Here is a 25352-nt window from a genome sequence, read left to right on the forward strand (position 1 = left end):
AAAGTGAAACCTCGTAATAGAGCCGTAAGACGGCCCCTTCCTACAGGTGGGCAACCGCCGCCTGAAGGACTTGCCTACCTAGGCTGGCTTCTGCCGAAGCATAGGTATGCACCTGATAGTGTTTCGTGAAAGTGTGCAGGCTCGACCAGGTAGCTGCCTGACACACCTGCTGAGCCGTAGCCTGGTGCCGCAAAGCCCAGGACGCACCCACGGCTCTGGTAGAATGGGCCCTCAGCCCTGAGGGAACCGGAAGCCCAGAAGATCGGTAAGCTTCGAGAATTGGTTCCTTGATCCACCGAGCCAGGGTTGATTTGGAAGCCTGTGACCCTTTACGCTGGCCAGCGACAAGGACAAAGAGTGCATCCGAGCGGCGCAGGGGCGCCGTACGAGAAATGTAGAGTCTGAGTGCTCTCACCAGATCTAACAAGTGCAAATCCCTTTCACATTGGTGAACTGGATGAGGACAAAAAGAAGGTAAGGAGATATCCTGATTGAGATGAAAGGGGGATACCACCTTAGGGAGAAATTCCGGAACCGGACGCAGAACCACCTTGTCCTGGTGAAACACCAGGAAAGGGGCTTTGCATGACAGCGCTGCTAGCTCAGACACTCTCCGAAGTGATGTGACTGCTACTAGGAAGGCCACTTTCTGCGAAAGGCGTGAGAGAGAAATATCCCTCATTGGCTCGAAAGGTGGTTTCTGAAGAGCCATCAGCACCCTGTTCAGATCCCAGGGTTCTAACGGCCGCTTGTAAGGAGGGACTATGTGACAAACCCCCTGCAGGAACGTGCGTACCTGTGGAAGTCTGGCTAGGCGCTTCTGAAAAAACACAGAGAGCGCTGAGACTTGTCCCTTAAGGGAGCCGAGCGACAAACCTTTTTCCAATCCGGATTGAAGGAAGGAAAGAAAAGTGGGCAAGGCAAATGGCCAGGGAGAAAAACCCTGATCAGAGCACCAAGATAAGAATATCCTCCACGTCCTGTGGTAGATCTTGGCGGACGTTGGTTTCCTAGCCTGCCTCATAGTGGCAATGACCTCTTGAGATAACCCTGAAGACGCTAGGATCCAGGACTCAATGGCCACACAGTCAGGTTGAGGGCCGCAGAATTCAGATGGAAAAACGGCCCTTGAGACAGCAAGTCTGGTCGGTCTGGTAGTGCCCACGGTTGGCCCACCGTGAGATGCCACAGATCCGGGTACCACGACCTCCTCGGCCAGTCTGGAGCGACGAGGATGGCGCGGCGGCAGTCGGACCTGATCTTGCGTAACACTCTGGGCAACAGTGCCAGAGGAGGAAACACATAAGGGAGCTGAAACTGCGACCAATCCTGAACTAAGGCGTCTGCCGCCAGAGCTCTGTGATCTTGAGACCGTGCCATGAATGTCGGGACCTTGTTGTTGTGCCGGGACGCCATTAGGTCAACGTCCGGCATCCCCCAGCGGCAACAGATCTCCTGAAACACGTCCGGGTGAAGGGACCATTCCCCTGCGTCCATGCCCTGGCGACTGAGATAGTCTGCTTCCCAGTTTTCTACGCCCGGGATGTGAACTGCGGATATGGTGGAGGCTGTGGCTTCCACCCATAGCAGAATCCGCCGGACTTCCTGGAAGGCTTGCCGACTGCGTGTTCCGCCTTGGTGGTTGATGTATGCCACCGCTGTGGAGTTGTCCGACTGAATTCGGATCTGCTTGCCTTCCAGCCACGGCTGGAACGCCTTTAGGGCAAGATACACTGCCCTTATCTCCAGAACATTGATCTGAAGGGAGGACTCTAGCTGAGTCCAAGTACCCTGAGCCCTGTGGTGGAGAAAGACCGCTCCCCACCCTGACAGGCTCGCGTCCGTCGTGACCACAGCCCAGGATGGGGGCAGGAAGGATTTCCCCTTCGACAGAGAAGTGGGAAGAAGCCACCACTGAAGGGAAGCCTTGGCTGCTCGAGAAAGGGAGACGTTCCTGTCGAGGGACGTCGACTTCCTGTCCCATTTGCGGAGAATGTCCCATTGAAGTGGACGCAGATGAAACTGCGCAAAAGGAACTGCCTCCATTGCTGCTACCATCTTCCCTAGGAAGTGCATGAGGCGCCTCAAGGGGTGTGACTGGCCTTGAAGGAGAGATTGCACCCCTGTCTGTAGTGAACGCTGTTTGTCCAGCGGAAGCTTCACTATCGCTGAGAGAGTATGAAACTCCATGCCAAGATATGTCAGTGATTGGGCCGGTGTCAGATTTGACTTTGGAAAATTGATGATCCACCCGAAACTCTGGAGAGTCTCCAGAGCAATGTTCAGGCTGTGTTGGCATGCCACTTGAGAGGGTGCCTTGACAAGCAGATCGTCTAAGTAAGGGATCACCGAGTGTCCCTGAGAGTGCAGAACTGCTACTACTGTTGCCATGACCTTGGTGAAGACCCGTGGGGCTGTCGCCAGGCCGAAAGGCAGTGCCACGAACTGAAGGTGTTCGTCCCCTATGGCGAAACGCAGGAAGCGCTGATGCTCTGGAGCAATCGGTACGTGGAGATAAGCATCTTTGATGTCGATTGATGCTAGGAAATCTCCTTGGGACATTGAGGCGATGACGGAGCGGAGCGATTCCATCCGGAACCGCCTGGTTTTTACGTGTTTGTTGAGCAGTTTTAGGTCCAGAACAGGACGGAAGGATCCGTCCTTTTTCGGCACCACGAACAAGTTGGAGTAAAAACCGTGACCCTGTTGCTGAAAGGGAACAGGGATCACCACTCCTTCTGCCTTCAGAGTGCACACCGCCTGAAGAAGAGCATCGGCTCGCTCGGGGGGCGGAGATGTTCTGAAGAATCGAGTCGGAGGACGAGAGCTGAACTCTATCCTGTAACCGTGAGACAGAATGTCTCTCACCCAACGGTCTTTTACCTGTGGCAGCCAGGCGTCGCAAAAGCGGGAAAGCCTGCCACCGACCGAGGATGCGGTGTGAGGAGGCCGAAAGTCATGAGGAGGCCGCTTTGGGAGCGGTTCCTCCGGCGGTCTTTTTAGGACGTGACTTAGACCGCCATGAATCGGAGTTCCTCTGATCCTTCTGAGGCCTTTTGGACGAGGAGAATTGAGACCTGCCCGCGGACCGAAAGGACCGAAACCTCGATTGTACCTTCCGTGGTTGAGGTCTGTTTGGTTTGGACTGGGGTAAGGATGAGTCCTTTCCCTTGGATTGTTTAATGATTTCATCCAATCGCTCACCAAACAGGCGGTCGCCAGAAAATGGCAAACCGGTTAAGAACTTTTTGGAAGCAGAGTCTGCCTTCCATTCACGTAGCCACATGGCCCTGCGGACTGCCACCGAATTGGCGGATGCTACCGCCGTACGGCTCGCAGAGTCCAGGACAGCATTAATGGCGTAGGACGCAAACGCCGACGCCTGAGAGGTTAAGGACACCACCTGCGGAGCAGAGGCACGTGTGACTGCATTAATCTGCGAGTGACAAGCTGAGATAGCTTGGAGTGCCCATACGGCTGCGAATGCTGGAGCAAAAGACGCGCCGATAGCTTCATAGATGGATTTCAACCAGAGCTCCATCTGTCTGTCAGTGGCATCTTTGAGTGAAGCCCCATCTTCCACTGCAACTATGGATCTAGCCGCCAGTCTGGAGACTGGAGGATCCACCTTGGGACACTGAGCCCAGCCCTTGACAACGTCAGGGGGGAAGGGATAACGTGTATCCTTAAGGCGCTTGGAAAAGCGCTTATCTGGACAAGCTCGGTGTTTCTGGACTGCCTCTCTGAAGTCAGAGTGATCCAGAAACGTACTCAATGTACGCTTGGGAAACCTGAAACGGAATTTCTCCTGCTGAGAAGCTGACTCCTCAATTGGAGGAGCTGGGGGAGAAATATCCAACACCTGATTGATGGTCGCTATAAGGTCATTCACTATGGCGTCACCTTCAGGTGTATCTAGGTTGAGAGCGGCCTCAGGATCAGAATCCTGATCTGCTACCTCCGCTTCATCATCCAGAGAGTCCTCCTGCTGAGACCCTGAACAGTGTGATGAAGTCGAGGGAATTTCCCAGCGAGCCCGCTTAGGCGGCCTGGGACTGCGGTCCGTGTCAGAGACCTCACCCTGGGACCTATGAGTCACCCCAGGAGCACTTTGCTGCTCCAACTGAGGGGGGCCTGGGGTCAATGATTCAACAGTGCCCGGGGCCTGAGTCACCGGTCTGGACTGTAAGGCTTCTAGTATCTTAGCAGACCATTTATCCATACTCTCAGACAGTTTGTCAGCAAATACTGCAAACTCCGTCCCTGTCACCTGGACAGTGGTAGCAGGTGGTTCCACCTGGGCCACCAGTAGCAGAGGCTCCGGCTGAGCAAGTGCCACAGGGGCCGAGCATTGCACACAATGAGGGTCGGTGGAGCCTGCCGGTAGTATAGCCGCACATGAGGTACAGGTTGCAAAGTAAGCCTGTGCTTTGCCACCCTTGCTTTTTGCGGACGACATGCTGTTGTCTCCTCTGAGTACAATCCAGGAGGGTATATAGCCAAAAATCAACAGTGCGACCGTACAGTGTAAATGTATAGCATATAAGCATATATATATATGTACACTTCGGCACTGAGTGGGGCCAGCACCACAGGTGCTGCTTACCGACCGCTCAAAGCGATTGTGTGATCACCAGATTCCCTGCCTGGGCCTCCCAGAGCCGTGTTGTCTCTCCTCTCCAGCGTCAGAAGTGCTGACAGGAATGGCTGCCGGCGTTCTGTGGGGAGGAGAGGGCCGTGGGCGTGCCCTAGAAAGTGCGGGAATCTGATGCCCCACTGTGCTGAGTGAGGGGGGAGGAGGATACAAAGTATGCTCCAGCCCTCAGCGCTGACGTTCTGTGCAGCGTCCCGCCCTTCCCCTGACTGGCAGGCCTGGGGGCGGGAATATGCGATACTAGGCCGCAAAAGCCGGCGACTAAAGTTATAAGCGCGGCCGGCAAATAAGCGCGGTCGGCGCGGTAGTCCCCGGCGCACTAACACACCCAGCAGTGCTGCAGTGTGTATGGCACAAGCGCTCCATGCGCGGTCCCCCACGGGGACACAGAGTACCTCACAGTAGCAGGGCCTTGTCCCTGACGATACCCGGCTCCTGTCCAGCAGATTCCCCAGGGGCTGCGGAGGGAGCACGGTCCCAGTGCCTGGAGACCGATTAGGATCCCACTTCACCCAGAGCCCATTAAGGGATGGGGAAGGAAAACAGCATGTGGCTCCTGCCTATGTACCCGCAATGGGTACCTCAACCTTAACAACACCGCCGACCAGAGTGGGGTGAGAAGGGAGCATGCTGGGGGCCCTGTTATGGGCCCTCTTTTCTTCCATCCGACATAGTCAGCAGCTGCTGCTGACTAAGATGTGGAGCTATGCGTGGATGTCAGCCTCCTTCGCACAAAGCATAAAAACTGAGGAGCCCGTGAGGCACGGGGGGTGTATAGGCAGAAGGGGAGGGGCTTTACACTTTTAAGTGTAATACTTTGTGTGGCCTCCGGAGGCAGAAGCTATACACCCAATTGTCTGGGTCTCCCAATGGAGCGACAAAGAAAGCACCCTCTTTCACTACTTTATTAACCCCAAAAACACCCCTGCACGTCCAGCATAATCCACACAAGGTCCCACAACACCTTTAGCACTGCTTCATCTGAATTCACACTGAGCGGCCATAGAACTTGACTACCCACTGTGAGGTTCAGGCAGCGACTGGCGTGAGTCAGTGGTGATGTCACTCAGGTGATTTGCTGTAATAGGTTAAGAACAGTGGGAACCTTCAGCTGTGGCCACGGCTAACCTGAGTAACATCACCGCTGATCACACAGCTCACTTCAGTTGCTCCTTGAACCTCACAGCGGGCAGTCATGTTCCATGGCGCTTGCTGGGAGCTTGAAATGTAGCAGAGTTGAATTGTCGTGGGACCTCGAATGGATTACATCAGACCTGCAGGAGTGTTTTTTGGGTGAAAGATTTGTGCTTTTTTGTCTTTTATTTCAAATAAAGGATTTTTGAGTTGTTTGAGATTATTTGCTTTCACTTACAGATTAGTGATGGGGAAGTCTCACAGACTCCTCTCATTACTAATCTAGGGCTTAGTGGCAACTGTGGGCTGCCATTAACTCCTTATTACCCTATTTGCCACCACACCAGGGCAACGGGAAGAGCCGGGTCCAGCCCCAGAATTGGTGCATCTAATGTATGCGTCACTTCTGGGTCGGCTGTGGGCTGCTATTGTTAAGCTGGAAAGGGCCATACAATCATGGACCTTCCCACTCTAATAAAATCAGCCCCAAGTTGTCTCCTGTACCTTGGCTGGTAGTAGAAAAATGGGGGGACCCCATGTCATTATTATTTTTTTTTTTTTTAATCAAATAATTTAAAGTGTGGGATCCCCTCTATTTTTCATAACCATCCAAGGTACAACAGACAGCTGATGGTTGCAGCCCGCAGCTGCTGTTCCTGTGCTGGCTATGAAAAAGGGTGGACCACACCTCATTGTTTGTTTTTTTTTGTTTGTTTTTTTTCTTACCAAAAAATAATTTCAAAAATGTAATGTGGGAGAGATTTCAACCAGAAATCAGATCTTGTTAATAATTTGATAATTCATACAGAGGAGAAGACATATCGGTGTTGTGAATGTGGGAAATGTTTTGTCAGCAAATTAGATCTTTTTAAACATCAAATTTGTATGTAATTTATGAAATGTTTGCAATTACCAATAAACAACTTTTAATCAATCAGAATCCAGATGATGTATATGTATTACCTTATAATAGTGAGGTTAGAATCCTGATAATACACAGATATATGGTGATAACACTTTATATAATTTTCTAGGGCATTTTCTGGTTTTGAAAACTGTCTTTTCATAGAGAATAATTATGTAAATCGTGTTTTGTGTTCCTCTTTACCAGGCTCATGAGGGGGGAAAATTAATGGTAGAAGAGAAAACCTTTTCCTATACACTAAGCAATTGATGTACGCAATTGTAGCTTGTCTGAGAATATACGAATGTAGAGATCTTTCAAGACTACCTTTTAGGCCGGGGCCACACGGGGTTATGTGCGATCCTAGGATGACACTCTGCTCACTCTGGCAGCACAGCGGGAGCCGATGGTCATTGCGACTATGGTCCGATCGTGCGATCAGACCACAGCTGCGGAGGGGAGGGGAGGAAGGGATTTATCTCCCTCTCTCCTCAGTAGCCGGCAATTGTGATTCTCGCACTGCTCTCGTGTTACACCGGTGTAACACGAGAACAGTGCAATGTTTCCCTTGCCCCATAGACTTGCATGGGTGCAAGTGGAACAGGATCGCGTTCATGGATACCGTCCATCTGTCTGGTAGCATAGATAAAGATCTTTAGAAAAAGTATTTCTAAAGATCGTATGCTAATCAGCGAGTGGACTAGTCCCCTGGGCGTTGCTTCCCTTGGTAGTCAACTCCATTAGCATGTTACTACGTCCCTGTGGGCATGCTAACATGCTAATAAATACGTCGCATCACAGGATGATCTCACTCACCTCTCCGCCGCCATCACGTTCAATGCTGGATTTTGGCTCAGTACGCATGACCCCGGAGTTTGGATCATGCCAGTGGCGTAGCTACTGCTTTTGCCGCCCGGGGCGGTCGTCAAATTTGCCGCCCCCCTCCGTTGGCCGTCGATAATCCAGAAACTTTCAAAAATCCAGAAAGCCATCAAAATATTTATTTTTCATGGAACTACAATCAAAGATCTAATTGTAGACTGCTGCTATTAGTCCTAGACTTTCACCTTTTTACACTCATGTAGGCCTATTATACACACACACACAGCTCTGCTGCATACATACAGACACACACAGCTTTACTGCGCATACATACAGACACACACACAACTCTGCTGCATACATACACACACAACTCTGCAGCATACATACAGACACACAACTCTGCAGCTGCTGCATACATACATACAGACACAACGCTGCAGCTGCTACACACACACACACACAACTCTGAGGCTGCTGCATACATACATGCATACATACAGACACACACAACTCTGCTACATACATACAAACACACACAATTCTAGCTGCTGCATACATACAGACACACACAACTCTGTAGCTGCTGCATACATACAGACACACACAACTCTGCTACATACAGACACCCACAGCTCTACTGCATACATACAGACACACACAACTCTGTAGCTGCTGCATACATGCATACGTACAGACACACACAACTCTGCTACATACAGACACACACAGCTCTACTGCATACATAAAGACACATACAACTCTGCCTCAAATATAGACACACACACGCGGCTCTTGGGGGCCCACACACATGGCTCTTGGGGGCCCGCACACGCGGCTCCGGGGGGGGTGGGGGAGCCCATGCAGCTCACTGGGGCCCATAAACCGGGTGGCTGGAGGGAGTATACAGGTCGAGGGGGGTAGCACTTACCGCTTGGTCATGGAGGAGAGGGGGCCCACACAGCGCCGGTGGTCGCTGGCTGGCACTGCGCCTCCTTCATCTGTGGGACTGAGCAGGCGCGCGGTAGCTCTGCCCACAGACGACACTCAAACCAGGAGGACGCCGACGCTGTGGTCTGCGCGCCTTAAAGGGACGGTAGCCACAGTTTCCTGCCGAGGACTGTGGTCCCCGGAACTCGGCCCGGGGGCAGCAGAACTGAAGGCGAGTGGCCAAAATGCCGCCTCCCTGACACGTGCCGCCCGGGACGGACCGCCCCCTCCGCCCCCCCTTTGCTACACCACTGGATCATGCGCACTACTTCAGTTGAAGCCAGGACACTTACACCCGGCTTCACAGTGCGCAAACTCTTGGGTCATGGGCATTGAGCCGAAATCCCCCGACAGACGCGATAGAGGCGGAGAGGTGAGTGAAATCATCCTGTGACACTGCATATTCATTAGCATGATAGCACACCCACAGGGGTGTACTAACATGCTAATGGGGCCAATTAAGCAAGGGAAGAGGACTAGTCCCCACGTTCATTAGCATACGGTAAAAGATCTTTAGAAATACTTTTTCTAAAGATCTCTTTATTTATGCTAGTGTATACAGGGAAGGTTAGGCAGGGATTACCGATATGCACCCAGAACTGCTTGTGGCTCTGGGTGCATATTGGACCTGACAGGTTCCATTTAATTCCTTTGGATGAGTGGTCTTTCCCAATAATCAACTCTCTCAAATATCCATTATATAGTCTACATGATTACGTAGGATTTCCTGTTGCAGGGGTCACTGGTGTTTTCTGGCTCAAGCTGTTGCCTCAACTGAGATTGACTTAAGACTTAGGGGTACTTTACATGCTGCAACATCGCTAGCAATTGCTAGCGATGTTGCGCACTATAGCACCCGCCCCCGTCGTGGGTGCATTACTGTGTGATCGCTGCTGTAGTGAACATTATCGCTACGGCAGCGTCACACACACATACCTTGACAGCGACGTCGCTATGACCGCCGAACAATCCCTCCTTCAAGGGGTAGGGGCGTTCGGCGTCATAGCGACGTCACTGCCGCATCACTAAGTGTCCGGCCAATAGAAGTGGAGGGGCAGAGATGAGCGGGACATAACATCCAGCCCACCTCCTTCCTTCCGCATTACCGGTGGACGCAGGTGAGGAGATGTTCGTTGTTCCTGCGGTGTCACACATAGAGATGTGTGATGCCGCAGGAATGACCAACAACATCGTACCGGTGGCAGCAGTGATATTAAGGAAATGAGCGACGTGTCAACGATCACCGTTTTGGAACGATTTTGTGATCGTTGATCGTCGCTCATTAGTGTTACACGCTGTGCTATCGCTACCGGCGCCGGATGTGCGTCACTAACGACGTGACCCCGACGATATATCGGTAACTATGTTGCAGCGTGTAAAGCACCCCTTAGTATTTGATTATTTCTTTCGTAAAGAGACTGATATTACTCTCCTGAAACTGTATCTCCAAGACTAGTCTCAGTAGAAGGTCGGACTTTTGGAGTGTTCAATGAATCCTAAAAAAAAAACTATTCCTTTTAATTACAATTGAATTGTTCAGATATACAACAGATCACAAAAGTTAGTACACCCCTCAAGTTTCTGTAGATATATACAAAATATCTTTTCATGGGACAATACTGAAGATCTGACCCTGTGATAGAATGTAGTGTCAGTGTGCAGCTTGTATCACAAGGTAAATTTGGCGCCCTCTAAACAACAAACACAGCCATTAATGTCTAAACCGCTGGCAACAAAATTGAGAACACCCCTAAGTGAAAATGGCTCAATTGTGCCCAATTAGCTAGTTCCCCTCCTCGGTGTCATGTGACTCATTAGTGTTACAAGATCTCAGGTGTGAATGGGGAGCAGGTGTTGTAAATTTGGGGTTATCACTCACACTCTCTCTCATACTGGACACTGCACTGTCGGACGCAGACAGAAAAGGGCACCTGTGCAAGTGGCCATCTCCACCAGCTGGAATGGCAGCATTTCAATGGCCAGGAAATTGAAAATGCTGGCATTCAGGACCAGGGCTCATGAGTGGGTAAGCGGTTACTTCCTGTTCCTCTCCATTGTCTTGGGGAAAGACAGCCGAATGCTTCCATGGGACGGTGTGGAGATGCTCGGTGACACTGCTGGTGGTGGTGGAGTCACAGCCTCGCTTTGCAGGGAGCCAGGAAGCTCTGTTCCTCAGGAGTGGCTGGAAGAGGCCGAAACCACAGCAGAAGAGGGAGAAGGATGAGCCTCAGATCTTCACTGGTTTTCAGGTGTCTACTCCACAGCAGCTTGTTCTTTGTATTCACATGCCTTGTCATGCAGGTGGTGCTTAGGTAAACATTTATGCCTTGCTTCAGGCTCTGACGGCACAGCGTGTACACCACCCATGTCTTGTCAGCACACTGTAAAGAAATTACACACCATGGAGCTATGTTGAGCTGGTTTTAGTGGTTTTGTACCTTGCTCCCCCTTTTGCAGTGCAGCTGGGGCAGCGTGACCACCACGTCTTCCTCCAAACTGCACGTCACGCAGATGGATTGACACCATGTGGGGTCTAGGAACTCCTTAGGCTACATGCGCACGCTGCTTTATTTCTTGCTTTTTTGGCTGCAGTTTTGTTGTCAGAACTTTCTGACATTTGACTTCCCAGCAAAGTCTATGAGAAGTCAGATTTGTCATGCGCACGTTGCAGTTTGTCAGCGTTTTATTTGTCAAAGGTTTGTGACAAATAAAATGCAGCATGTTCATTCTTCCTGCGTTTTTGTCAACATTTGTCGCAAAAACGCAGGGTGTGAAAAACGCACCAAAAACGCACCTAAAATTACATGCGTTTTTTGTGACATTTCCAGGCTCTCTCTGACAAGGTGCAGTTTTGGCTGCAGTTTGTGAACACAAAAAGATGCAGCGTGCGCATGTAGCCTTATTCCTTGCGTTATCTTCCATAAACTCCTCAACTCTGCCCTCCGTTCCCGTCTGCACACTGCAGAAAACCGCAGCGCTTGCCAACTGTGTTTTATCATCATCATCAGAGATGTGATGCGGTGCTCCATTGACTGTGTGCACTTGCCACGTACTCCTCTTCAAACAGAACAAGTGGTTGGGTTGACAGTGAATAAATAGAAAATTCAGCACTACTCACATGCATAAGCTGGTATGATGTAGATTTATTCCCCATACACTGCAGAATAGGATTCCGGTGGTGCTCAAACTGTCAAATAGTCTGTTGGTTGCAGCAAAAGAATAAAAAGTTGATACTTCACCTTCCTTAAATTCTTTCTTCATGGTTCCTTAAAACCACAAGGAGCTCTGAGATGCAGGGAGCGTGTGGACGACAGCTGTTTCATGCTACATGGATTGCGCTTCAACAGGTCCCTCCCCATACTGACACATGACTAGGACAGACTGCAGTTTGAATTATATTAGGGATTCCATTTTATGTCAATCATTCTGAGAGAACCCCTTTTATAAAGTGGAAATGGTGAGTGTGGAAAGGGCATATAGTAGTAGCCTCACCTTGTTGGGATGTGCACAAAGCCAGAGATGGACTGACTCAGCTGCAGCTTGCCCCAAATGATGGTACGGTGCAGGAACCACCATGCATCAGAAAAATAGGTTCAAAATTAAAAGAAAAAAAGGGGGATGACATAACCGCTGCTGAGCGTAACAGACAGGCAGGTAACACGTGCATAAGAATTTATGAGATAAATACAGGGCTATACGCTTCAGCATCAGACAGAGTCTTCCTCAGGTCAGGTATATACTGTATAAATACTTATATCATCCCTTTTTTATTTGATTTCTTTTCACACAATGTTCCTCTCATCGTCACTGCTTCCATCTGAATCAAACACCTGCTAAGAGGTAAAACAGGAGAAGTGCGGCCGAATGTCTTCTCTTACATGACCACGTCCATACTCCGCGCTGCTTTCATTTATTTATTTGTCAAACTTGTATACTGCTCCTCTCCGAAGACTTGGAGCGGTTTTCATAGTGCTTTTACATACAATGGCAACACTGTCCCCATTGGGGCACACAATCTAAGGTCACTATCTTTTTGGGTTTTTTTTAGAGTGTGGGAGGAAACCCACGCAAACACGGGGAGAACATACAAACTCCTTGCAGATGGTGTTCTTGGTGGGATTTGAACCCAAGACCCCAGCGCTGCAAGACTGCAGTGCTAACCACTGAGCCACCATGCTGCCCTTTTACCTGAAAAGGGAAATATAAGAGGAAAGAATAAACCTGCGCTGACGGCCTCGGAATATTGACTGACCGCACCAGAAATAATGCTAGGATGTGACACCCCGGGAAGGGTCCGCATGTGTGGAGGGGCTCAGGAGCGGAGTTCTCCACACTCCTGTATACGGAGCTGCCGGATTTTAAAACCTAGAAAACAAACCTCAAAAATTACTCAAAATTACTCAAAGATAAAGATAGCATTATTAAAAAACAAACAAACCCCAAAACATAAAAACAGCGCTCCTATCATACGGCCAAAAACATAGAGCAGTCTTTAGAATACGATGTTGAAAAAGCCCCCAAAAAAATAATTCCAGGTCATGAGGGGGTAAAATACACGAATCCTTAAGGGGTTAACGAATATCAGATAAGATGCCGCTCTATCCTCCTGTACCAGTCTGTGCCTTGTATTGTTTATGATTATTGTACTTGTCCCTATTATGTACACCCCTTTTCACATGGAAAGCGCCATGGAATTGATGGCGCTATAATAATAATAATATAATATTAGACGACGTATAACCAGGAATATACAAGATGGTGATCACCGCTGTAATGTGGAAGTAATAGCGCTATATAAGTGAGGAAATAACAAGAAATACAGGAACAGCAGAAGGAAAGTGAGATCCAGCACCATGACAACCAGCCCTGCAGTGCAGCACACGCTGAGCCTCCTGGACATGTGACCCCTGACTCCTCCCACACATGTGACTGATCACATGATGGTGACATCACGGCAGGTCCTGTAAGCACAGAGCAGCGTATTTTCCAGTGTGCGGCTCTGCAGGTGGCGGAGGTGAGTGCAGATTCCCCGTCCAGGGACTGTTTATCTCTTCACAGCTATTTCTTATAACCCGGCGTTTATTTATATGTTTATTTGTTTTTTTTATTGTTGTTTTCCAAGAGCCGGAACTTGATTACTTTTCTGTGGTTGTCGCAGTATGAGAGCGGGGGTTAGGGGCACTTTGCACACTACAACATCGCAAGCCGATGCTAGCGATGCCGAGCGCGATAGTCCCGGCCCCCGTCGCACATGCGATATCTTGTGATAGCTGCCGTAGCGAACATTATCGCTACGGCAGCTTCACACGCACTTACCTGCCTTGCGACGTCGCTCTGGCCGGCGACCCGCCTCCTTCCTAAGTGGGTGGGTCGTGCGGCGTCACAGCGATCCGGCGGCCAATAGAAGCGGAGGGACAGAGATGAGCGGGACGTAAACATCCCGCCCACCTCCTTCCTTCTGCATAGCGTGAGACGCAGGTAGGAGATGTTCCTCGCTCCTGCGGCTTCATACACAGCGATGTGTGCTGCCGCAGGAACGATGAACAACATCGTAACATCGGTCCTTCCGAAATTATGGAAGTGACCGACGCTACACCGATGATTCGACTTTTGCGCTCGTTAATCGTATCAAAAGCGATTTACACACTCCGATATCGACAGTGACGCTGGATGTGCGTCACTTTCGATTTGACCCCACCGACATCGCAGGCGATGTCGTAGTGTGCGAAGTACCCCTTAGGTTTAGATTTGGGGCTTGTGTTATTGATTGGCGCCATTTTTAGGTGCATAGAACTTTTTTATTTTTTTTTATTTTGAGGAGAAATTGGAAAAAGATCAATAACTCCATTGTCCGTTTTTTGCTTTAACCTTTTCTCGGCCGCAGGCAGTAAAGTTACGTCCTATTTTTACATGACTTAACGACCAGGGATGTAAGTTTACTGCCTAAAATTCATTTGATTCAAATGATGTCCCCTGCTTGTTTCTTACAGCAGGAGACCTTTGCTTGACCCCAGGGGGGGTGGTATTGCCACCCCCCATTGACGATTATTGTGATTGGCTGTTCAAATCTGAACCGCCAACCACATCGATCACACTGGTTGCGGCTAACGCAATGCCTGAATCAATGCGATCCTGTGAGATCCTGCTATGAGGTGCTGCATTGTCATTCCTGGGGAGCCCTCCCCCAGCATGACTGCGGCGTTAACTGGCTGGTACTTGTGTGACGCCCTGGGCAAGCCAGGGGTCACAGGTCACAACACCACATGCACCCCACATTCCCTTCAGGTACATCAAGCTAACCCAAAAATCCTTGTTGCCTTCCTCCAGGGGCTGATGTCCACACCAGGGGGTGGGCCAGGCGGTTGGCTCCGCCCACCAAGGAGTTCACAGCCCTGGAGGTGGGAGAACCAGGCAGTTGAAGTCTAGCTGAGGGCGAGAGTAGAGTCCAGCTAGGGAAGTGAAAGTAGAAGGAAGTGGTAGAGGAGCTTAGGAGAGAAGCTGAAGTAAAGTGAAAAGAAACAATTTTGTAAAGCCTGAAGTTGGTCCGGGTGTGTGCCCCGGACAGTGACAGCAAGGTCAGCAGACGCAGGTGATAGTCTGCAGGGGGACTGCTCGGAGGTTGCTGGAAGGACCGCGGACGGGTGGTGACCCGGCGGTACCGGAGCAGTATACGAAGAACAGTCAGCACCAGGGCAGGGGCCTTTCGGATCCCGGCAAGGCTAGGAGTCGCCATAATTTGCCAAATCCGTCAGTGAAGGGGACGTCTGTCTCCTAACAACCAAGTCCCAATTGAAGGCAACAGCCCGACCGTGAAGGGGAGACACCGCCACCGCCAGGGCACCAGTTTCCCAGGGCCAGCGCCTGCGGGCAAGAGTAGAGCTCCTTCGGCCCAGCTTGAAGCCGAGGAGTGGGTAACCGGTGGGAACCCATCGCTACCAAAAGGACTTTACATAGGTGCTGGGAAGAGACCGTCACCGCTAACTGCAGGGAACATCAGCACCGTGAACCGTCCGAGGGACCCGTCCAACCAGCCGTTTGTTTACCGAGAACTGTGTCGTGTTTACTGGCTGAGTGAGTACCTCCGTGCCGTGCGGCACAGCGCTGCCCCTGCGCCCCTGCACCTCCACAGGCCCCAGACCCGCCTGTCCACCATCCCAATCCCATCACCGGGCCCCGGGAGCACCACAACCCCTACACACGGAGGGCACATCAACAACTGGCTGCTCCATACCATCACTCCCGGGCTCCCCATACAGAGCAGCGGTGGTGTTAACAAATCACCACAACCGTGGGTGGCGTCACGGACAATAAACTATCCCAAAACACCAATTCCCCTTTTCACTCACGGGCGAGGAGCGCCGCTCGAGTCCCCGGGATCCGGCCCATCGCTCGAGCCACCGAGCAGCGGCAGGCCGCAGCAGCCGCGGCAGCTGGACCCGAGCAGTGGGAGAGCGCGGCGTCCCCTCCTCCGCCCGCGACACTTGTAGTACGCCGCTGCTGCCACTGCTGCTCCACGTGATGGTCTCTGTGTGCTCCTGTGATGGCCCTGCCCCCTGCCGATGTGCCCCCCCGATCTGCCCCCCCAACCCCCGCGATCTCTATTCTGCCCCCATTCTTCTGCCGCTGCTTCTCCGGTCTCCCCCTCCCCCTCTCCATCTGCTGTTCCTCCGATGTCCCCTAGCTGCTGTCACCGGGTCGTCCAAGATCTTCATTGGTCCTATCACATCTGCCTCCATCGCTGGGTCTTTTTTGGGTCCTTCCTGGGTCCTCCTCACACATAAACTGTCCAATTTCCTGCCTACTGCTCCTGTAATAAGCTGTCCATCTTGCTGCCTTCTATTCCTCCTGCAGTTCCTCTGGTCAGTGATCCTCCTGCTAATCCTGTGGGTACTGTAATTATAACTTTTTTTTTCTTCTGTATCCCTTGTCCATTTTTAAACCTCATCCGTCCGTGTGTCCCACTGAGCACTGATCAGTGGTGCACATAACGTATCTGCATCCATGGTCAATTTTCAGTGGGACTTTTTTTTTTTTTGGTCCCTATCTTGCGTCGTTTTTTTGCACCTCATCCATGTGTGCGTCGTGCAGCGGCCGAGCGCTGATCAGGAATGCACATAACAGATCGGCATCCTTGCTCAATTTTCGGCGTGACTTGTTTTTTTTTTTTACGTATCCCCGTTGCTTTTTTTGTATCTCATCCGTCCATGCGTCCTACAGCGGCCAATCAGTGATGCACGGCGTCTGTGCGTTTCAAAAGTCAAATGGCGCTCCTCTTCCAAGCCCTGCCGTGTACCCGAACAATTGATTTCTACCACATATAAGGTATCTGCGTACTCAGGAGTAATTGCACAATACGTTTTATGGTGCATTTTTTTCCTGATACCCTTGTTAAAAAAAAAAAAAAAAAAAAAAGCTACTTGGTTGAAGCAAAGATTTTTGTGGTAAAAAAAAAAATAATAATAATTTTAACAGCTTAACGTTATCAACGTCTGTGGAGCCCCTGGGGGTACAAGGGGTCACCAAACATCTAGATAAATTCCTTTAGGGGTCTAGTTCCAAAATGGGGTCATTTGTGGGGGAGCTCCATTGTTTAGGCACGTCAGGGAGTCTCCAAACATGACATGGCATCCGCTAATGATTCCAACCAATTTTGCTGTCAAATGGCGCTCCTTCTCTTCTGAGCCCTGCCATGCCCCCAAACAATTACTTTCCACCACATATGAGGTATCTGCGCACTCATGAAAATTTGCACCATACGTTTTATGGTGCATTTTTTCCTGATACCCTTGTGAAAAAAAGCTACCTGGTTCAAGTAAGTTTTGTGGTTAAAAAAAAGAAAAATGTATTCATGGCTCAACATTATCAACGTCTGTGGAGCCCCTGGAGGCTCAAGGGGCTCACTAAACATTTAGATAAATTCCTTGAGGGGTCTAGTTTCCAAAATGGGGTCACTTGCGGGGGAGCTCCAGTGTTTAGGCACCTCAGGGGGTCTCCAAATGCAACATGACTTCAGCTAATGATTCCAACCAATTTTGCTGTCAAATGGTGCTCCTTCCCTCCCCGCTGTGCACCCAAACAATTACTTTCCACCACATATGAGGTATCAGCGTACTCAGGAGAAATTGCACAATACGTTTTTTTTCCTGATACCCTTGTGAAAAAAAAGCTACCTGGTTCAAGTAACAGTTTTGTGGTAAAAATAAAATATATATATATTTTCACGACTCAACGTTATTAACTTCTGTGAAGCCCCCGCGGGTTCAAAAAGCTCACCAAATATCTAGATACATTTATTAAGGGGTCTAGTTTCCAAAATGGGGGTCACTTGTGGGGCAGCTTCATAATTTAGGCACCTCAAGGGGTCTCCAAACCTGACATGGCGTCTGCTAATGAGTCCAGCTAATTTGCACTCAAAAATTCGAATAGCGCTCCTTCCCTTCTGAGCCCTGCTGTACGTCCAAACAGTGGATTTTTACTACATTTGGGGTATCGTCGTACTCAGGAAAAGAAGAAGATACATTTTATGGTGCATTTTTTCCTGATGCCCTTGTGAAAAAAAAGCTATCTAGTTGAAGCAATAGTTTTTTTTCTTTTCACGGCTCAACATTATAAACTTCCGTGAAGTCCCCAGGGGTTCAAAGTGCACATCAAACATCTAGAAAAATTATCTGAAGGCTCCAGTTTCCAAAATGGGGTCACTTGTGGGGGAGCTTCATTGTTTAGGCACCTCAGGCGGTCTTCAAACCCGACATGGCGTCCGCTAATGAGTGCAGCTAATTTTGCATTCAAAAATTCAAATGGTGCGCCTTCACTTCCGAGCTCTGCCGTGCGCCCAAACAATTGATTTTTACCACATATGGGGTATCAGGGTACTCGGGAGAAATTTCACAATAATTGTATGGTGCATTTTCTCTCTTCTCCCTTGTGAAAATGCAAAATTCTATGACTAAAGTAACATTTTTGTGTTAAAAAGTAAAATTTTCATTTTATCCTTCCACATTGCTTTGGATACTGTGAAGCACCTGAAGGGTTAATAAACTTCTTGGATGTGGTTTTGAGAAGTATGAGGGGTACAGTTTTTAGAATGGGGTCACTTTTGGGTATTTTCTGTCACCTAGGCCTCTCAAAGTCACCTCAAATGGTATGTGGTCCCTAAAAAAATGGTTTTGTAAATTTTGTTGGAAAATTGAGAAATTGCTGATGAACTTTGACCCCTTCTAACTTCCTAACGGAAAAAAAAATTGTTTCTAAAATTGCGCTGATGTAAAGTGGGAAATGTTATTTAGTAACTATTTTTTGTGACATAATTCTCGGATTTATGGGCATAAATTTTCAGTTTAAAAATTGTGAAATTTTTGCAAACTTTCCGAAATTTTCACAAATAAACCCAAAAAATATCAGCCTAAATTTACCATTATCATGAAGTACAATTTGTCACAAAAAACAATGTCAGAATCGCCGGGATCCGTTGAAGCATTCCAGAGTTATAACCTGTCAAATTAGGTGTGTTTTAGTGACTGGGGATGACGGGGTTAAAGGGACCCTGTCATCACGATTTAACCTGTTAAAGTAAAGGTGGGGTCATATTGGGGCTGTTATACTGATGTGATAGATACCGACTGTGCAGAAATCTGCAGCCTGGTTGTTGAATTATATAGAAGTTTTGGTGCAATATCCTTTTCCTGCAATGTGGCGGGGCTGTGAGTAGAGTCTATACTTACCAAGTCTCCGATGTGGGTGCTGTGCATTATCCTTTATGCATATGCACTGCTTCCACCGGCAGCCTGTGTGACAGCGTTTGACGCTTCCAATCACAGGCGCTGTCTACAGGTTTTTAAAGTGGTGTAAAAATAAATAAATAAGAAAAAAAGATTGGCGTAAGGTCCCCCCATATTATGACAACCAACACAGGTAAAGCATATGGCTACAGACTGCAGCCTCCAGCCATGCACTTATCTTGGCTGTGTATTAAAAGAAGAGGAATCACATGCAGCTTTTTTTTTTAATTATTTAGATAAATAATTTTAAAAAAACAGCATGTGGTCCCTGCAAATGTTGATAGCCAGCCATGTAAAGCCTGACAGCTAGGGGATGGTATTCTCAGGCTGGGGAGACCCATGATTATTTGGCCCCCCACAGCCTAAAAATAGCAGCCTGCAGCCACTCAGGATTGCCGCATCCATTGGATTCGACAATCCCAGCTGTTTACCCGACTATTCCTTATTACCCTGGTGCTGTGTCAATAGGAGTTAATAAGGAGTTAATTGCAGCTCACAGCTGTCACTAAGCCTTAGATTAATGATGGGAGGCATCTATGAGATACCCCCATCACTAATTTGGAACTGAAACGAAATAAATACAAACATCGAAAAAATCCTTTTTTTGACATAAAAGACAAAAAAAGCACCTTCTTTACATAAAGGATTTTATGGGTGTTTGTGTATATTTATTTTCACTTACAGATTAGTAATGGGTGGAACTCATAATCACCTCCCATCATCAATCTAGGACTTAGTGGTAACTGTGAGCTGTGATTAACCCCTTATTATTTCAATTGCCACTGCACCAGGGCAATAGAGCCGGGTAAAGTGCTTGGACTGTCGCATATAATGGATGCGGAAATTCTGGGTGGCTGCAGGCTGCTATTTTTAGGCTGGGGGGCCCAATACCCATTGGTCTCCTCAGCTTGAGAATATCAGCCCCCAGCTGTCGGCTTTATCATGGCTGGGTGAATGAGAGGCTACGGGAGCAGTTACAGTCGCGCCGGAGACTCGGTAAGTGTAGCATACTTGTTCCTATCCCACCATCCCTTCTACCACCATTTTTAATCGCCTGATTCTGGTCCCCATAGACTTATACGTGGATTGGTGTCCAGGCAAATATCCAGGATCAATCCCGGGCCAGAACTTTTTTTTTTTTTTCTTTTAACCCAATTAGACTCGCTGGTCCCTTTTATCTGCGAGTCCACCCATCACTAGTTGGCAATTATAAATAAAGTTATCTGCCACGTGTTGAAGGAGCTCACGTGAGGACTCCTTCCCAGGATGTGAATAACATGTTTCCCCTTCTTATCCTTAGTAATGGTATTTTTTCAATGGGATTTTGGATGATTTTACTCCGGCTCATCTTCTTTCTTTTCAGACTCCAACAAGCTAGGATCCTCTCAGTGAAGATCTTCTTGATAACCTAATATTCCTGATTGACCCATCAAAGATGAATAAGGACAGAGACAAGAGGGTGGAGAGGTTAATAAACCTCACCCTAGAGATCCTCTTCCGGATTACTGGAGAGGTGAGAGATTCTGGTGACGTCAAACTACATTATTATCTATGGGAATAAGAGATGGACATCCAGTGCTAGTTGAAAGTTTGTGAATCCTTCAAAATTTGCCGTATCTCTGCATACGTTGGACCTAAAACTATATTACACTTTCACATGAGTCCTAAAAGTAGATAACATCCCAAATCAAACAAATGAGTCAAAAAATATTTCACTTCATAATTTTTTAGATGAGGAGAATGATCCAATGTCTTGTGTCTGAGTGATATAACCATGGTACTACCGACACCGTGTGTCACAGATGGGAGGAGGTTTTTATGATCTAATGCAGCATTTTCTTTGTCCCAGTCATAATGTTCCTCATATAAACCTCAATCCTCTACTTTAGGCCTCTTTCACACATCCATGTAAAACACAAATAGTTTGCACGGTCAGTGATAATAATAATAATAAATAATGTGATGTAAGTGCGTATATGTGTTTGTTCTCCGTCTGGTGTCCATGTGCAAGCCATGTGATATCTGGATAGCACACGGACAGCATGAGCTGGTATACTTACCTGTTGCCGGCGCTGCTGTTACTTCCGGGTCTGCGGTAAGTGCAGTGCATATGCAATGAGCATAATGAGTGACCCAGAAGCAACAGTAGAGGGAGACACAGCAGCACCAGACACAGCAGCACCAGACACAGCAGCACCAGAGACAGGGAAGTATAACAATTCTTTATTTTTATGTGACCTGTGTTTTATTCGGGACATGTCACATGGATCACATCAATGTACAGTCCGTTTGACACCCGTGCTGCTGGATAAAAACGGACATGTCGCTGTGCGGAACACACAGACATGCTCGTGCTCCACATAGACACATGGTCCTTGTGAAAACACATGAAGAACCTCTCTCTGGGTTCTGTGAGAGATAAGAAATCCCAAGATTATCACTACAGACACAAGTCCTTTTGTTTGTGGTGCGCACACAGAGGGATAGAGACTCTTTAAGGTATATGGCAGCAGAAGTTGAAGGAGGCACTGTCAAACCTAAAGGAACAAGTGGCCATAAAGCTAGCGCCTCTAGGGGCTTTGCCGTGCTTATCAGGTCACCATGTGAAAATATTGTCGGACAACATTACAGCTGTAGCTTACGTGAACAAACGGAGGCACAAGATCCAGAAAACTCATGTTGGAGGCAAGGGAAATAATGACCTTCGCCAAGGGGAGTTTTCGGCCATTGTTGACAAACTACCTAAGGGTTCAGGAAGATTGAAAAGCAAATTATGTAAGTTGTCACTGGATAAACCAGGACTAATGGACTCTAAATTCTGCAATATACTGGGAGATTACTCACAGATCAGGGTTCCATTATTGTCCTTGTTTGCAAATCATTTAAACCAAAAAGTCAGAGCATTTTTTTTCCCCTAAACCCAAAAGAATAGATGTCCTTCTACGTGAGTGGCCCAGGGGGTGGGTTTATGCCTTCCCTCCCATTTCTTTGATTCCGATTGTTCTGAGGAAGATTCGGACGGACTGGATGCAAGTAGTTTTCATTACTCCCTTTTGGCCCAGAAGGACTTGGTTCACATGGCTACGCCTGATGATGATGATGATGATAGGAGACCCGTGGGTCCTTAAAGAGATTCCAGACCTAGTATTCCAGGGTCCATTCCTGCATCCCAATCTAATGAGCTTGCATTTGAGTGGCATCTCTTAATGCCAGGGGATTTTTGGATAGTCTTACCTTCACTCTGATGGACTCTAGGAAGAAAACAACTACAAACTTTTACGCTAAGGTTTAGAGAAAATGTTTAGATTTTTCAGAGTTAAATCCTATTAGAAAATAATCTGATTCCCTGGTCAGTCATTTTGGAATTCCTACAGAAGGGGCTAGAAAAACATCTTAAGCTAAATAAGCTTAAAGTTCACATTTCAGCCTTTGGGGTTATCTTCAATTGTAAGATAGCAGATCACCCTTGAGTAGTGAGGTATGTTAAATCCATAGCTCTGTCTACGACCTCAACCTCAGACCTCCCCTAGGGATCTTAACTAAAGGTCCAGTCACACTAAGCAACTTACCAGCGATCCCAACAACGATAGGGATCGCTGGTAAGTTGCTAGGAGGTTGCTGGTGAGATGTCACACTGCGACGCTCCAGCGATCCCACCAGCAACCTGACCTGGCAGGGATCGCTGGAGCGTGGCTACATGAGTTGCTGGTGAGCTCACCAGCAACCAGTGACCAGCCCCCAGCGCCGCGTGGAAGATGCTGCGCTTGGTAACTAAGGTAAATATCAGGTAACCAACCTGATATTTACCTTGGTTACCAGCGCACGGAGCTACACGTGGAGAGAGCAGGGAGCAGCGCACACTGAGCGCTGGCTCCCTGCTCTCCTAGTTACAGCACACATCGGGTTAATTACCCGATGTGTGCTGCAGCTACATGTGCACAGAGCAGGGAGCAGCGCACAATGCTTAGCGCTGGCTCCCTGCTCTCCTAGCTACAGCACACATCGGGTTAATTAACCCGATGTGTCCTGCAGCTACATGTGCACAGAGCAGGAGCCGGCAGCACAGGCAGTGAGAGCGGCGGAGGCTGGTAACAAAGGTAAATATCGGGTAACCAAGGACAGGGCTTCTTGGTTACCCGATGTTTACCGTGGTTACCAGCCTCCGCAGAAGCCGGCTCCTGCTGCCTGCACATTTAGTTGTTGCTGTCTCGCTGTCACACACAGCGATCTGTGCTTCACAGCAGGACAGCAACAACTAAAAAATGGCCCAGGACATTCAGCAACAACCAACGACCTCACAGCAGGGGCCAGGTTGTTGCTGGATGTCACACACAGCAACATCGCTAGCAACGTCACAAAAGTTGTTCGTTAGCAGCGATGTTGCTAGCGATGTTGCTTAGTGTGACGGGGCCTTAATTTTGAAGGCCCTGTCTAGAGCCCCATTTGAGCCATTGTCGGAATGCACTGTCAGGGTTCTGACCATTTTGTCTGCTCTTCTAGTAGCCCTCACATCGGCCAGAAGAATAGGGGAGCTACAGGCTTTATTAGTAAACCAACCATTTACAAAAATCCTTTCGGATAGGGTAATATTTAGGCCTGAACCAGCGTTCCTTCATAAGGAAGTCTTGGAATTTCATAGATACCAGGAAATTGTGCTACCTTCATTCTATAATAACACCTAGAATGAGAAAGAAGGGGAATTTCACACGCTAGACATTAAGAGGTGTCTTCCTCATTACATAGAAGCAGCAAAGTGTTTCTGGAGACCTACCTCCTTCTTTAGTCTTTTTCAGGGTCATGGTAGAGACCAGATAGCATCATTTTTTGATTGAGTGATCAAGGGGTTAGTCTTGCAACCCACCCCTTCACAGCTGAGTGCACTTGTATGTGTATATAGTGGGGCAACTAAATGTCTGCACAAGACATTTCGTCTGCACCAATACAAGTATGCACCATATAAGTATGATGCATTGAATTAGGCCAGAATTGGGCCGGAAGTGACCGGAAGGTAACAGCATACATAGTCACTGTAAACAATGTTTGTGTTTCTATTCACCTTCACCCCTATAATACTTCACTTCTCACTGCCCCCTCTGATCCCTCAAGCCAGTAATGAACTTTACATCTCTCCCTCCATCCTCCCCACCCATCTTACCTTCCCCTCACATATTTTCTTCCACATTTCACCTAGTGTCTCCAGACACACACGTCCATCTCATGGCCTCTCCTGCTCCCACCTACTAACACTCTCACTGCTTCTCCTCAGTGCTGGGGATATTGCTTCAAATCCAGGTCCTCCTCACCACATCCCTATTGTCACTTCAAACCCTCTTCAACAACCTAACACAAATTTCCGCACCCTCTCAAACCTCATACCCATTCACCCAGCCCCCGCTCCCCCAGTCCCACTAACAGGAGCTCTATGGAACGCTCGCTCTGTCTGCAACAAACTATCCTACATTCATGATCTGTTCATCACTAATAAACTCTCCTTCCTCGCCATCACAGAAACCTGGCTCACCCCCTCTGACACAGCCTCTCCTGCTGCACTTTCTTATGGCGGTCTCCAACTCTCTCACACCCCCCGCCCCAGTAACAAGCATGGTGGAGGAGTTGGTTTGCTCCTGTCCGACCAATGCTCCTTTACCCCAATTCCACTACCACCCTCTGTCACGCTCCCCTCTTTTGAGGTGCACTCCGTACGCATCTACGCCCCCTCCAACCTTCAGCTGGCTGTCATTTACCGCCCTCCAGGGCCAGCCACTGCCTTTTTTGACCATTTCACCACCTGGCTACTACATTTCCTTTCCACCGACATCCCCACCATCATCATGGGTGATTTCAATATCCCCATTGACACTTCCCACTCATCTGTCTCCAAACTTCTAACACTCGCTTCCTCCTTCGGCCTCACCCAATGGTCTTCTGCAGCTACTCACAAAGATGGCCACACGCTGGACCTCATCTTCACTCGCCTCTGTTCCCTATCTAACCTCTCTAACTCGCCTCTCCCCCTGTCTGACCACAACCTACTCACATTCTCTTCCCTCTCTTCTCCAAGTATGCAACC

At 48.6% G+C, this 25352-nt stretch overlaps 1 protein-coding gene across 1 annotated transcript in view; it reads left to right on the forward strand.

Moving 5' to 3' along the window:
* Positions 1-25352, forward strand: part of LOC142312571 (uncharacterized) — a 60547-nt gene that overhangs the window by 20660 nt on the left and 14535 nt on the right. The window contains exon 2 of the mRNA XM_075351562.1: positions 20646-20795. Within this exon, the coding sequence (XP_075207677.1) occupies positions 20718-20795 (78 nt within the window). The 5' untranslated portion in view covers positions 20646-20717. The remainder of the gene's footprint in view (positions 1-20645; positions 20796-25352) is intronic.

The sequence above is a fragment of the Anomaloglossus baeobatrachus genome, chromosome 5, assembly GCF_048569485.1.
Source record: "Anomaloglossus baeobatrachus isolate aAnoBae1 chromosome 5, aAnoBae1.hap1, whole genome shotgun sequence".
Classification (NCBI taxonomy): domain Eukaryota; kingdom Metazoa; phylum Chordata; class Amphibia; order Anura; family Aromobatidae; genus Anomaloglossus; species Anomaloglossus baeobatrachus.